Genomic DNA, 14,188 nt, shown 5'->3' on the forward strand with positions numbered 1-14,188 from the left:
GTTCCTAGCAGTTGCGCATGGAAAAAGCAGGCGCAAGGCCTGCTTTTAACAAGGTAAGAGGTTAATTAAGTAAAATTAAAACATTTTTTCCACAGGTTTATCATTTTAAAATACTTTAAAGAAAGGTAAGTTTATTTTTAGCCCCGTTAAAAACTTTAATTAACTTCTTCAAAAATTAAAATTTTTGTTTAAAATAGTTAATTTATGTAATTTATAGTTATTTTAAAAATGTGATTTAAAAAAAAAACATTTATTTGAAGTTTTACTTAGGTTTTGGGGCCGATCTTATTTCATAGATTTGACTGGTCTTCCTGTCAAATCGATGAATGGAGATTCCCTGCTCCGATTGGCTCCCCATGGCCCACGTGATCAGGTCGGGGGCTTGTGCCCGCGGGAAACCTCCACCCGAATTTCTGGGCTGTTACTTCTTCCTTCTTTTAGTACCTCTAAGCCATGCATCATTCCCCACAGAGGGCAGGTGGTCACCTCCCAAGCCAACCTAAATCATATGACAGAACATACAACACATACTTCTGTATAACTGAAGTTCACTGGGTTTTATGCCATGCATTATTCCGGAAACTTTTGATATCACACAAACACTAATATTTCAAAATTATATTTTAAAAGTGATACAGTACATCACATAATGGCTAGACCGATGAAGATACTCATGATAACTCACTGCTAACTATGACAGATTCTACTTAAAGTATAAAATAGTTGCCCATCAAATTCAATATTTGAACAGACTACTATTGAACGCCTCTTTTTTTTAAGTGGAGGAAAGCAAATTGTACACTGGAATGGTATTGCTGTTTTTTTAAAAAAAATAATTGGCATAAGTTACTCACCTTCTGATAACCTTTCCTTCCAGCCCTGGGCTGCAGAAGTAAAGAATTCATTATTCAGTGCCGAGGTGCTCAAACGCATCAAACCATCTGTACCCACCTATGAGAAAAATTCAAGCAGAACATTGGTGAAAAAGCATTGCAAAGGCAGCCACTTGTACATTCTTCATAAGAAACCTTGGTGTATAACTGCTGCATTTATAAGGACAGATACAAAATTAAGAACAGGAGGTGAAATTCGACTTTGGCAGTAGTGCAACACGGGCGGTAGCATGTTGACTCTGCTAAATCATAATAAAACCATGTTGACTCTGCTTGATTGTATGAAAAGGAAATAGTGTTTGACAAATTTACTAGAGTTCTTTGAGGATGTAACAAGCAGGGTGGATAAAGGGGAACCAGTAGATGTAGTGTATTTGGATTTCCAGAAGGCATTCGATAAGGTGCCACATAAAAGGTTACTGCACAAGATAAGAGCTCACGGGGTTGGGGGTAATATATTAGCATGGATAGAGGATTGGCTAACTAACAGAAAGTCGGGATAAATGGGTCATTTTCAGGTTGGCAAACTATAAATAGTGGGGTGCCACAGGGATCAGTGCTGGGGCCTCAACTATTTACAATCTATATTAATGACTTGGATGAAGGGACCGAGTGTACTGTAGCCAAATTTGCTGATGATACAAAGATAGGTGGGAAAGCAAGTTGTGAGGAGGACACAAAGGGCTGGATTTTCATTCAGCAGTCGGAAAGGAGGCGGGACTACAACTTTCAGGTTTTTGTCCCGCCTCCATCGACATCCGGCCAATCCACGCGATTTTCCCTTGATTGACCTTGTTGAGCCCGCCCAGCGGGCTCAGCAGGCCAATTAAGGGCCACCCGGCAACAGGTGACATCACAGACTGAAATTTCATCTGTCAAGAGGTGTTGACAGATAAAATACCAGTGTTTCACAGCTGTTTCAAGCTGTCAAACACTGACAGTCTGACTTCTAACTTGAGTCCTTCTATGCAGACACAGTTAGAACTCTCACCGGCACTGAAAGCTGCAGGCTGTCACTTTTGACAGATCGCAGCCATTCTGCTTTCAGTGCCGGCTGAATGATGGACTCCCAGCGCCTAGAGGAAGAAAGGCTGTTAAGGTAAGTACAGGTAATTTAAACTTCTTCACACACTTTAGACACACCAAACACACTTACCTTTTCACTCATGCACCCATCACTCACCTGAACACCGACATCTCGACCCCTCCAAGTCCTTCCACCCGACGACCTGCCTGCTCTAACCTGGCGTGGTTTGGAGCCGTCGGGAATCCCACACGACACCCTTCAAAATAGGGATTAGGCTAAAAACTGCCTGTTAACTACCTGTTAACAGGCAGTTAATTGGCACTAATCCCGTCCCGCCTCGGGTCGGCGGGTCCCAGTGCGGGGCGGGTACCCGCCTCCTCTGAAACTTATGTGGAGGCGGATTTTGGGCGGGATGGTGTCGGGACCCCCGAATTTGGGATTTTTGCCCCCCGCACGCCTAAAAGCCCGCCTCACGGCACACTGAAACTCTAGGCCAAAGAGTCTGAAAAGGGATATAGGTAGGTTAAGTGAGTGGGCAAAAATTTGGCAGAGTATAATGTGGGAATATGTGAGGTTATCCACTTTGGTAGGAAGAATAAAAAAGCAAATTATTATTTAAATGGAGAGAGACTACAAAATGCTGCAGTACAGAGGGATCTGGGGGTCCTCGTACATGAAACACAAAAAGTTAGCATGCAGGTACAGCAAGTAATTAGGAAGGCAAATGGAATGTTGGCCTTATTGCGAGGGGATGGAGTATAAAAGTAGGGATGTCTTGTTACAACTGTACAGACCACATCTGGAGTACTGCGTGCAGTTTTGGTCTCCTTATTTAAGGAGGGATATACTTGCATTGGAGGCAGTTCAGAGAAGGTTCACGAGGTTAATTCTTGAGATGAAGGGGTTGTCTTATGAAGAAAGGTTGAGCAGGTTGGGCCTATACTCATTGGAGTTTAGAAGAATGAGAGGTGATTTTATTGAAACATATAAGATTCTGAGGAGGCTTGACAGGGTAGAAGCAGGGACGATGTTTCCCCTCGTGGGGTTTCTAGAACTTGGGGACATAGTTTCAGAATAAGGGGCTGCCCATTTAAAACTGAGATGAGGAGGCATTTCTTCTCAGAGGGTTGTGAATCTTTTGGAATTCTCTACCCTAGAGAACTGTGGAGGCGGAGTCATTGAATATATTCAAGGCGGAGATAGACAAATAATTGAGCTACAGGGAGTCAAGGGTTATGGGGAGCGGGCGGGAATGTGGAGTTGAGGCCAAGATCAGATCAGCCATGATCTTATTGAATGGCGCAGCAGGCTCGAGGGGCCAAATGGCCTGCTCCTGCTCCTATTTCTTATATTCAATTGGCAGTCCATTTCATACACTGGCAGATTTTATTTTCTGTTGACTTCAACGGAAAAGAAAATTGGGCAGGGTGTAAAACATCCTGCCGATTGGCTATCGCCCATGTTGCACTACCGCCCAAGTCTAATTTCACCCACACACTATTTCCTTTCAATTTACATTTTTAAACCACATTTTCAACCCACAAATGGGGTTTTCCAATCATCAGGCTCCTCTACTGCCACTTCCAACCAAACTGACATCAGATGTGAAATGGCACAGCATTAAACCCCTCAGAAATTTACTATGCATGTCGCATGGTGAATTTGGTGGTAGGCAGTCAGCACAGTGAGGCTCAAACCCACAAAGTCCTTTGCAAAACAGGGCTTAAACATTCAATTTCATGTCCTATGTCCCATGACCCAAAAGCGCCTGAAATATGTCCAATGCTATACTGGTTCAAGGCGATGTTCAAGCATTCCTAGTGGCCACCTTAAACAAGCTCTTTGCATCTGGTAAAAAAAAGGCCCAAAGCCTATTTAAGGACCACTCTCTGAAATTCATCAGAAACTGGGTGAAACATGCTCCAATCAGATTTTCTGGTTCCATATGTTGCCTAACCAAGAGTCTGTAAAGTGACTGCTGGAGGCCACCAACAAAAAAATGTAATTTTTTTGCTTTTTAACTCACTTAAATGTGGAGCCAGAAGGAGCAGGACGGCTCCTTCAGGCTCCACGATACTACTGCTGGCTATAGCCGACCCACGCTTGACCCCCTCTTATTTTCTCCTATTTGCCTCCCAGGACCTAACCAGCATCAGAGTCAGTTCAAATTAGTCGGGAGGAAACCACCGTGCTGCCTCGGGAGACCTGACAAGCACCCGCAGCTCACCGGAATGGTTCAGATGAGGCCCAACGCCCAGTTTCAAATGAGCTGCCAGCCTCTGGTGCGCGCCAAATATTTTGGGCCTGAAAGTAACTTCAGATCTCAGCTGCATCCTCCATTTTCCTCACAGCAGTGGGTTTTTGTACTGTGGGTCAGTTTCTGGAAGGGAGAGAAGCAGGTTGACATTCGGGTCAGGGACCCTTTGTCAGAGCACAGCACTGGTGGGGGCCTGTCTCCTTGGTGTTGTCCTTTTTGTCTTCTCAGGCCTGACAGATCCAGTGTGTTTTGTGTGCATTTTCCGTTTTTATTTTATTTCTGCTACATCTGTAACATTAGTAATGTTTCTCTTCTCTGTTTTTTTATTTCTCATGCTTTGGCTGTACATGAACCTCTCTTGTGCCTTCTCACCCCCCAATCTTTACATATTGTTTGTCCCATCGATATCTCTCCATTACCTCACCGATTTTCTTTTATATCACGTAACTGTTGTTCTTTTATCAGTTTACAGGTCATTTAGCAAATTAATTTCCCCTCTGTGATTGGTGTATCTGTTAGTTCTCTCTCCCCCACCCCCCTTCTCTCTCTTTTTGCAACCACCATACTAAAATGCTGGTCGTCTTCGTTGTCAGTCTGATGAAGGGTCCCCACCCAAAATGTGTCTTCTCTCTTTATAGATACTGACTGACTTGCTTTGTATTTCCAGCATTTTCTATTTTTTTCTTCTACCCTCACAAAGTTGCCTCTTTCGGCTGGTGGCTTATCTCGTGCCCTAATTAAAATTGCAGAACTTCTCAAATATGGCAAGGCTGCCGGTGTTTTGCATTTGTCTTGCTTATACTGCAGTTCAGACCTGGAGCACCAGTGACAACATTGGAACTGTGGACGGGCAAATTTTCACATCTCCTCTTGCTATTTTTCACTGCTTTGCTTCTGGAGGCAGGGAATTAAATCATCTCATCAGATGGTATTCTGTACTTCTAGAGCCATATACCGTTTCCTTCATCTCACCTGCTGCCTCTGGGCGCAGTACTGTGCTGTCAGTGGAGTATCACAAGTTCAGTGGAATGCTAGTCCTATGTTTTTCAGGACATACCATTTGATGGGCAAAAAACAGAGCTGTATTTCTATTGATTGACCAGACACAGACCTGTCTGTCCACCTCGGGAAGCAGGAGAAGCAGTCGTTGCTGGAAGTCTCCAGGGAAAACAGAAAATGTGTGCTTATTTATAAGAGCCCGCAAATTTGTGTTTACAAGTATGGAGTCCGGTGTCTCTACGTCAATATCGGTGGCTTTTGTTCTTTTCAGCTGTCCTAAAAATTAAACAAAAAGAATAAATTAATTTCTTACTGCAACTACCTGAGAGCTGTAAGTTAAGAGTATGCTCAATTCCTTTCTACTGAACAAAATGTATGATTTTAGATTTTCCAAACACCTGTTTAAAGCTTTCAAGGTACAGGTAGACTATCCTTTATCCGAAAACCTCGGGACCAGCCGTGTTTCGGTTTTCGGAAAATTTCGGATTTCGGAAGGTATTTTATAAGACTGGGGAATTTGTCGGGGGTGGGGGTCGGCGGGGGGTCGGAGTCAGCGGGGGGGTCGGGGGTGGGGGTCGGCGGGGGGGGTCGGGGTCGGCGGGGGGGTCGGGGTCGTGCGCACGACTTACGCTGAACGATTTCGGTTTTCGGAAGTGCGGAAAAAGGATACACTATCCCTTATCCGAAAGGGTGGGGGGGGGGGTGTCGGGAGGGGATAAAAGAATATCGGACAGGCCGCTGCAGCTATCGGACGGGCCGCTGTATTGTTGGGTTCACTCTCCCGGTATACCTCCTTCACACTGCCCGGCTCGGCCTGCAATCTCCTACCCAGGAGGGAACTCAGTGACCCTCTGCCCTGCTCAGCGTAAGTCGTGCGCCACTCTGGTCATGTCGTGCGCACGACTTACGCTGAACGAAAAAACCTTCGGTTTTTAGAGGGTTTCGGTTTTCGGAAGTTCGGATAAAGGGTAGTCTACCTGTAATAGTATGTGAATGCAAGTTTAAAATCACTGGCCCTATTTTACGAATTCCTACTACCCATGGGCAGCCTCATCTGCCATGATTTTAGGTCCATTACAGTTAATAGGTGGAAAAGTCTGAGCAGTGCTCCTACAATTACTCCGTGCATTTGGCTTTTCAAGCAAGGCATTGTAGTGGGTATTTGTCACATCTCTGTACCAATTGTGTACAAAGACTAACAGTTAACAGGATATATATAATTGAAGTATTGTTGCTTGACTAGTACTCCAATTTATTTATAAATAGTACCTTATACTTTTCTATTTTCATTTGACTGGTGATAAAACTGTCACACATGTTAAAATGTAATCTGACAGAATGTGACCTAGCGTCCCATATTTCTGCACAATACAGAAATCCAGAAGTTTTACATCTGATTCAAATGTTTTCACACAACCCCTACATACACAACACTCCCCCGCAATTAACCGTTGGGTTTCAGAAACAACCATGGTACACAACAGTCAAACAACTGGTGAAAATAATTAAGCTACAGAAAATTATAAAAATAAAGCATAGAATAGATTTTACCTACAGTCTGTATGCACTCCTGTACCAAGTTCAACAACAGCATTGTGATCTTTCTCTCTGGCTTCAGGAGCCTCCTAAACCAAATCTCTTTGGCTGTGCTTTTGATCCCCCCTTTCACGCCTTTATCTTCTGCTGAGAATCTGTCCCCTACCCTTGTAAAACTCTCTGCGACCTCCCTTTAGGCGATGTAAATGTAACTGACACTTCTTTAACACCACAATATAAATTATTTAAAATTGTCCTTTCAGAGGCCAAATTAATCTTTATCTATCAATACAAGGAAACTGCAAACTGAAAAAAACTTGACTATGAATGATACAAAAAGATTTATTCCAAAATGTGTCCCAACTGCTCAGTTTTTCAAATAATCCACAGAACCCTTCATATCATCCACTTCAGCTGCTATCTGTAGAATGCACTAAATTGATAAAAGTCAAGAGGATCCAAGCATGCCTATTATCATAATCAGCTTGACTGGTCTGTTTCAGAACTATTACAAGTTGTCTGCTTTTTCAAGGGTCCAAGTTTCAACAAATCCTCAGCAATTACTTTTTTTTTGAAAGATGTCATGCAATCAGGAAACAACCTTAGCACACTAACAGCAATTATGAAGTACAGATGTGCTCCATGGGAATCTCCTTGATCTAAGTCACACCAGCTTGTCTATTTCACAGTTCAGTAGCTTTATAAGTCAGTACATTGAAACATAAAAATTAGGAGCAGGAGTTGGCTATTCGGCCCCTCGAGCTTGCTCCGCCATTCAATAAGATCATGGCTGATTTTCGACCTCAACTCCACATTCCTGCCCTATCCCCATATTCCTTGATTCCTCTGAGTCCAAAAATCTATCGATCTCAGCTTTGAATATACTCAACGACTCAGCATCCACAGCACTTTGGGGCAGAGAATTCCAAAGATTCACAACCCTCTGAGTGAAGAAATTCCTCCTCAACTCAGTCTTAAAAGGCCGTCCCCTTATCCTGAGACTATGTCCCCTAGTTCTAGGCTCTCCAGCCAGGGGAAACAATCTCTCCGCATTTATCCTGTCAATCCCTCTCAGAATCTTATATGTTTCAGTGAGATCACCTCTCATTCTTCTAAACTCCAGAGAGTGTCGGCCCAAACTACTCAATAAAGAATAAGTTATCCTCAAAGCGGAGTTTTACTTACAGTTAATATAAAAACAGAAAATGCTGGAAATACTCAGCAGGTCAGGCAGCATCTGTGGAGAGAGAAACCGAGTGAACGGTTCAGGTCGATGACCTTTTGTCAGACTGATGAAAGGTCATCGACCTGAAACGTTTTCTCGCTCCACAGATGTTGCCTGACTGGCTGAGTATTTCCAGCATTTGCTGTTTTTATTTCAGATTTGCAACATCTGCAGTATTTTGCTTTTGTATTAGTACTTACACCTGCTCTAAAGCTTCCTGCTTAAAATGAAACATTGCACACAATTACAAGATAGAGTTGAATGAAGTAGGCCCTTCTCTCCATTTGATCGCATACTAAACCAATAGTATTTAATTGCTGGGGAATTGTGCCTCTTTGTGCTATGACAGAGTACTTTAGGCTAAGTACTGAACAAATAGAAGGTTGACCTCCCTCTACTTTATAACAACAACTTGGATTTATATGGCACCTTTAATGTACAAAAAGACCTAAAGCGCTACACAAAGGCATAATTTTTTTTTTTTAAATGGATGCCAAGCCAAGATATAAGGAAGGCTGACCAAAAGCTTGGTCAAAGAGTTGGGTTTTAAGGAGGGTCTTAAATGCAGACCAAAAGATCAGTCCTTGTCCACCATTACACCAATATGAAATTTTCCATTTGTTAAACTAGACACCATGGCAGAAGATTGCCTCTGGTTGTGAATTCTTTAAGAATTAATTTATAATTTTGCTAAAAATAGCAAACATAGTAAATATTCCTGTTATGTTTATGATGTTGTTAACACAGTGCCCAGAGGAAAATTCCCTCCCACCATGGCGCCTCTGCAATGAATTGCCAAATTATGGGCAGTTTTTTAAAAAACTGTGAAACCATATTCACCTGGAATTGGGTGAAAATACCCAAATTTATTAAAGGCATATTTATCATGCTGCAGTGGTTCCCCACACCTCCGTGACCTGGGCTCAGATCCAACACACATTGTTTCCTCTCTTCGCTAACTGTAAAGGTCCTAAATAAAATAAGTTTAATCAGTTCATTCCAGTGGGCTCAAATTTACAGCAGAGAATTGCTTGTAATTCAACATTAAATTAGAGACTCATTCAAAGGCTGTCTGCTGTACACATGGATATTTCACACTGCTGCAGTGGGAGCTACTCTAGCCTGGATTTGGGTTCAAATAATTTTTTCTGACAGTTTACCCTACATCTAGTCCTTACTGTAGCTGACCTGGGAGCATTTAATTCTTGGCACCAAAAGTTTCAGCACTTGATGAGAAGGAGAAAGCATCCAAAAAGTTACAACATTAAAACTTTATGGTTTGATATATCACTCTAATTCCGTTTCAGTAATTCTGGAAGAATATTTTTGCACGCGTTATACACGGCATACACATTTTGAAATCTAGAACAAAGTTTTATGTTCTCAAAAGGTTACATGCAAGTGTTTAATCATTTTTATAAACCGACATTTCAATTTCAGAGTTTTTACTATTTTAAATTTGTGACTTCAGTTATTGTCACAGTTGTCTGATAACTGTCTAGTAGGCGTCCCTTAGAGGATGAGACTGGGGAATTAATAATGGGGAACAGGGAAATGGCAGAGACTTTGAACAAATATTTTGTATCAGTCTTCATGGGAGAAGACACTAAAACCATCCCAATAATGGATAAACATAGAAACATAGAAGATAGGAGCAGGAGTAGGCCATTCGGCCCTTCGAGCCTGCTCCGCCATTCAATGTGATCATGGCTGATCATCCAAATTCAGTACCCTGTCCCTGCCTTTTCCCCATATCCCTTGATCCCTTTAGCCTCAAGAAATATATCCAACTCTTTCTTGAATATATTTAATGAACTGGCCTCCACCGCCCTCTGTGGCAGAGAATTCCACAGGTTCACCACTCTCTGGGTGAAGAAATTCCTCCTCATTTCAGTCCTAAATGGCTTACCCCTTATCCTTAGACTATGACTCCTGGTTCTGGACTCCCCGGCCATCAGAAACATCCTTCCTGCATCTAGTCTGTCCAGACCTGACAGAATTTTATAGGTTTCGATGAGATCCCCTCTCAATCTTCTAAACTCCAGTGAGTATAAGCCCAATCGACACAATCTCTCCTCATACGTCATTCCTGCCATCCCAGGTATCAGCCTGGTGAATCTTCGCTGCACTCCCTCCATGGCAAGAACATCCTTCCTCAGGTAAGGTGACCAAAACTGCACACAATACTCAAGGTGTGGTCTCACCAAGGCCCTGTACAACTGTAGCAAGACATCCTTGTTCCTGTACTCGAACCCTCTTGCTACGAAGGCCAACATACCATTTGCCTTCTTAACCGCCTGCTGCACCTGCATGCTTACCTTCAGCGACTGGTGCACAAGGACACCCAGGTCTCTTTGCACTTCCCCTTCTCCCAATCTATTGCCATTCAAATAATAATCTGCCTTCCTGTTTTTGCCACCAAAGTGGATAACCTCACATTTATCCACATTATAGTGCATTTGCCATGTTTCTGCCCAATCACCCAACCTGTCCAAATCGTACTGGAGTTTCCCGACATCCTCCTCGCAGGATGTCGGGAAGGGGCTATAGGGAGGGGGGAACTTAAAACAATTATCACTAAAGAAAAAGTACTCGGTAAAATAATGGGACTAAAGGTGGACAAGTCCTCTGGACCTGATGGCCTGCATCCTAGGGTCTTAAAAGAAATGGCTGCAGAGATAGTGGATGCATTGGTTGCATTGGTTGCAATCTACCAAAATTCCCTGGATTCTGGAAAGGTACCAGCGGATTGGAAAACCACAAATGTAACGCCCATATTTAAGAAAAGAGAAGAGAAAGCAGGAAACTATAGACCAGTTAGCCTAACATCTGTCATTGGGAAAATGCTGGAGTCCATTATTAAAGAAGCAGTAGCAGGACATTTAAAAAATCATAATACATCAAGCAGAGTCAGTATGGTTTTATGAAAGGGAAATCATGCTTAACAAATTTGCTGGAGTTCTTTGAGGATGTAACGGTCAGGGTGGATAAAGGGGAACCAGTGGATGTGGTGTATTTGGATTTCCAGAAGGCATTCGATAAGGTGCCACATAAAAGGTTACTGCACAAGATAAGAGCTCACGGGGTTGGGGGTAATATATTAGCATGGATAGAGGATTGGCTAACTAACAGAAAACAGAGTGTCGGGATAAATGGGTCATTTTCAGGTCGGCAAACTGTAAATAGTGGGGTGCCACAGGGATCAGTGCTGGGGCCTCAACTATTTACAATCTATATTAATGACTTGGATGAAGGGACCGAGTGTACTGTACCCAAATTTGCTGATGATACAAAGATAGGTGGGAAAGCAAGTTGTAAAGAGGACACAAAGAGTCTGAAAAGGGATATAGACAGGTTAAGTGAGTGGGCAAAAATTTGGCAGATAGAGTATAATGTGGGAAAATGTGAGGTTATCCACTTTGGTAGGAAGAATAAAAAAGCAAATTATTATTTAAATGGAGAGAGACTACAAAATGCTGCAGTACAGAGGGATCTGGGGATCCTCATACATGAAACAAAAAGTTAGCATGCAGGTACAGCAAGTAATTAGGAAGGCAAATGGAATGTTGGCCTTATTGCAAGGGGGATGGAGTATAAAAGTAGGGAAGTCCTGCTGCAACTGTACAGGGCGCTGGTGAAACCACACCTGGAGTACTGCGTGCAGCTTTGGTCTCCTTATTTAAGGAGGGATATACTTGCATTGGAGGCAGTTCAGAGAAGGTTCACTAGGTTGATTCCTGCGATGAAGGGGTTGACTTATGAAGAAAGGTTGAGCAGGTTGGGCCTATACTCATTGGAGTTCAGAAGAATGAGAGGTGATCTTATTTATATATATAAAGCAGCTCTTCTGTCTGTCCCGATGTCTGTCTGTCCCGATGTCTGTCTGTCTGTCCGTGTTCTATACGTTTGAAAGTTACAGAGCGTACCGACGCGCGCGTCGCCTCAAAAGAAAGCTTGCGATTTCGGACCGGTCATAGGCGTATTTACGTTTCGGCCGGACAAAAATCCCGCCCGCGGTATCCCAAAAACGTTCAGCGTTCCGCTCATTAGCATCTCATTAGCGACCGTGTGACGTCGAGGTCGACCAATCGGACGGCGGGTTCCTTCCTACAGTTGAGTGTCGAGTGACTCGACGATTGACCAATCCTACGCTTCGGTGACCTGACCGGTCGACCAATCGGTGCGTGTGTGGGCGGGCCTTATCCTTCTGAACCGAGGTGAGTGGCCGCCATCTTGATTTTTCACGATTTTTCCCCCACACTTTCAGTGTGTTAGGGAAGTAAGGTAAATATTTGAATTGTGTGTTAGGGAATTAATTAACAATTTATTTGAGTGTTATATTGTGTTTAGCAACCCCCCCCTTCCTCCTCACCCTCGTGCAGGGGGGACTCGGGGCCTGAAGCTCAAAAAATTTCTCTCTCTCTCTCTCTTTCTTCCCTCTCTCTCTCTCCTTCTCCTCTTCCCTCTCTCTCCTTCTCCTCTTCCCTCTCTCCTCTTCCCTCTCTCTCCTTCTCCTCTTCCCTGTCTCTCTCTACTTCTCCCTCTCAGGTTTCACGGTGTCGGGGCCGTAGCGCGGGCGGGCCGCCCGAAGTTTCCCGCTCGCTAACGGCCACCAGGCCGCCTCGCGCCGCCCACACTGACCGCGCATGCGCCGCCCGCACAGACCGCGTATGCGCCGCCCGCACATGCGCCGCCAGCGAGAGCCCGCTCCCGGCGCCGGCCGCCGCTCAGCATTCCTCGTCTGTGCTGAGTTAGCTGTTCCCAGCTGGTGGGGGAGCAAGATCGGTGTCCTTGATGGAGACGGGGTCATGGGGGGAGACAGTGATTACACGGGGGGGGGGGGGGGGGGCGGAGACAGTGATTACACGGGCGGGGGGGAGACAGTGACTACACGGGGGGGAGACAGTGATTACATGGGGGGGAGACAGTGATTACACGGGGGAGACTGTGATTACACAGGGGGGAGACAGTGATTACACAGGGGGGAGACAGTGATTACACAGGGGGGAGACAGTGATTACACAGGGGGGAGACAGTGATTACACAGGGGGGAGACAGTGATTACACAGGGGGGAGACAGTGATTACACGGGGGGGGGGGGGAAGACAGTGATTACACGGGGGGGAGACAGTGATTACACGGGGGGGGAGTGTGGGGGGGGGGGAGTGTGAGGGAGAGGGGGGGGAGTGTGAGGGAGAGGGGGGGAGTGAGGGGGGGGGGAAAAGGGGAGCTCTCTTCCCCCCCAGTCGCGCTCTCTCTTTCCCCCCCACTCGCTCTCTCTCCCCCCCCAGTCTCTCTCTCTCTTTCCCCCCTGCTCGCTCTCTCTCTTTCCCCCCCCGCTCGCTCTCTCTCTTACCCCCCCGCTCGCTCTCTCTCTTTCCCCCCCGCTCGCTCTCTCTCTTTCCCCCCCGCTCGCTCTCTCTCTCTCTCTCTTCCCCCCCCCCGCTCTCTCTCTCTCTTCCACCCCCCCCCCACTCACTCGCTCTCTCTCTTCCAACAACAACATGCCCTCGAAAAAGCCTCGGCAACGCCGGGCTCCCCCAGCTAGTTGAAACATATAAGATACTGAAAGGGCTCAACAAGGTAGATGCAGAGAAGATGTTTCCCCTCATGGGGGAATCTAGAACTAGGGGGCATAGTTTCAGAATAAGGGGTCACCCATTTAAAACTGAGGTGAGGAGGAATTTCTTCTCTGAGGGTCATAAATCTGTGGAATTCTCTGCCCCAGAGAGCTGTGGAGGCTGGGTCATTGAATATATTTGAGGTGGAGATAGACACATTTTTGAACAATAAGGGAGTGAAGGGTTATGGGGAGTGGGCAGGGAAGTGGAGTTGAGGCCAAGACCAGATCAGCCATGATCTCATTAAATGGCGGAGCAGGCTCGAGGGGCCAAATGGCCTACTCCTGCTCTTATTTCTTATGTTCTTAAAGGACACTTCAATGACCCACTTCCTTCTCCAGGAAAATGACTCCCTATTCATGTTTACAATCACTTTAATCAAGTCAACAATGAATTTCTGAGGCAGCAGAATTGTATTTCTCAATGGCATTACTGAATCCTTGAATGTTGAAAATTGTGTGCAATGGTTCCTTGCTTGGGTTCTGGGAGCACATGGATCAGGGGGATGAATCTGATTTTCTGCCCTTTTCACTACACTGCTAGTATGCTTCTGCTGGGTGAATGAAAGTACCACTGCCAACTGAGATTGACAATTCGTTTGTATCCTTATATCCAGTGACCTCTCTAATA

The 14,188-nt window shown here is 44.8% G+C and overlaps 1 protein-coding gene across 16 annotated transcripts in view; it reads right to left on the reverse strand.

Annotated features, from left to right (window-relative positions):
* Positions 1–14,188, reverse strand: part of asxl2 (ASXL transcriptional regulator 2) — a 291,236-nt gene that overhangs the window by 39,375 nt on the left and 237,673 nt on the right. For all 16 annotated transcript variants that reach the window (XM_085996929.1, XM_085996940.1, XM_085996938.1 and 13 more), the window contains 2 exons: positions 5,289–5,452; positions 855–951 (listed from right to left, as the gene is read on the reverse strand). In XM_085996929.1, coding sequence (XP_085853055.1) covers positions 855–951; positions 5,289–5,452 — 261 coding nt within the window. The remainder of the gene's footprint in view (positions 1–854; positions 952–5,288; positions 5,453–14,188) is intronic.

The sequence above is a fragment of the Somniosus microcephalus genome, chromosome 9, assembly GCF_052327205.1.
Source record: "Somniosus microcephalus isolate GS21.2 chromosome 9, FLI_Smic_1.0, whole genome shotgun sequence".
Classification (NCBI taxonomy): Eukaryota; Metazoa; Chordata; class Chondrichthyes; order Squaliformes; family Somniosidae; genus Somniosus; species Somniosus microcephalus.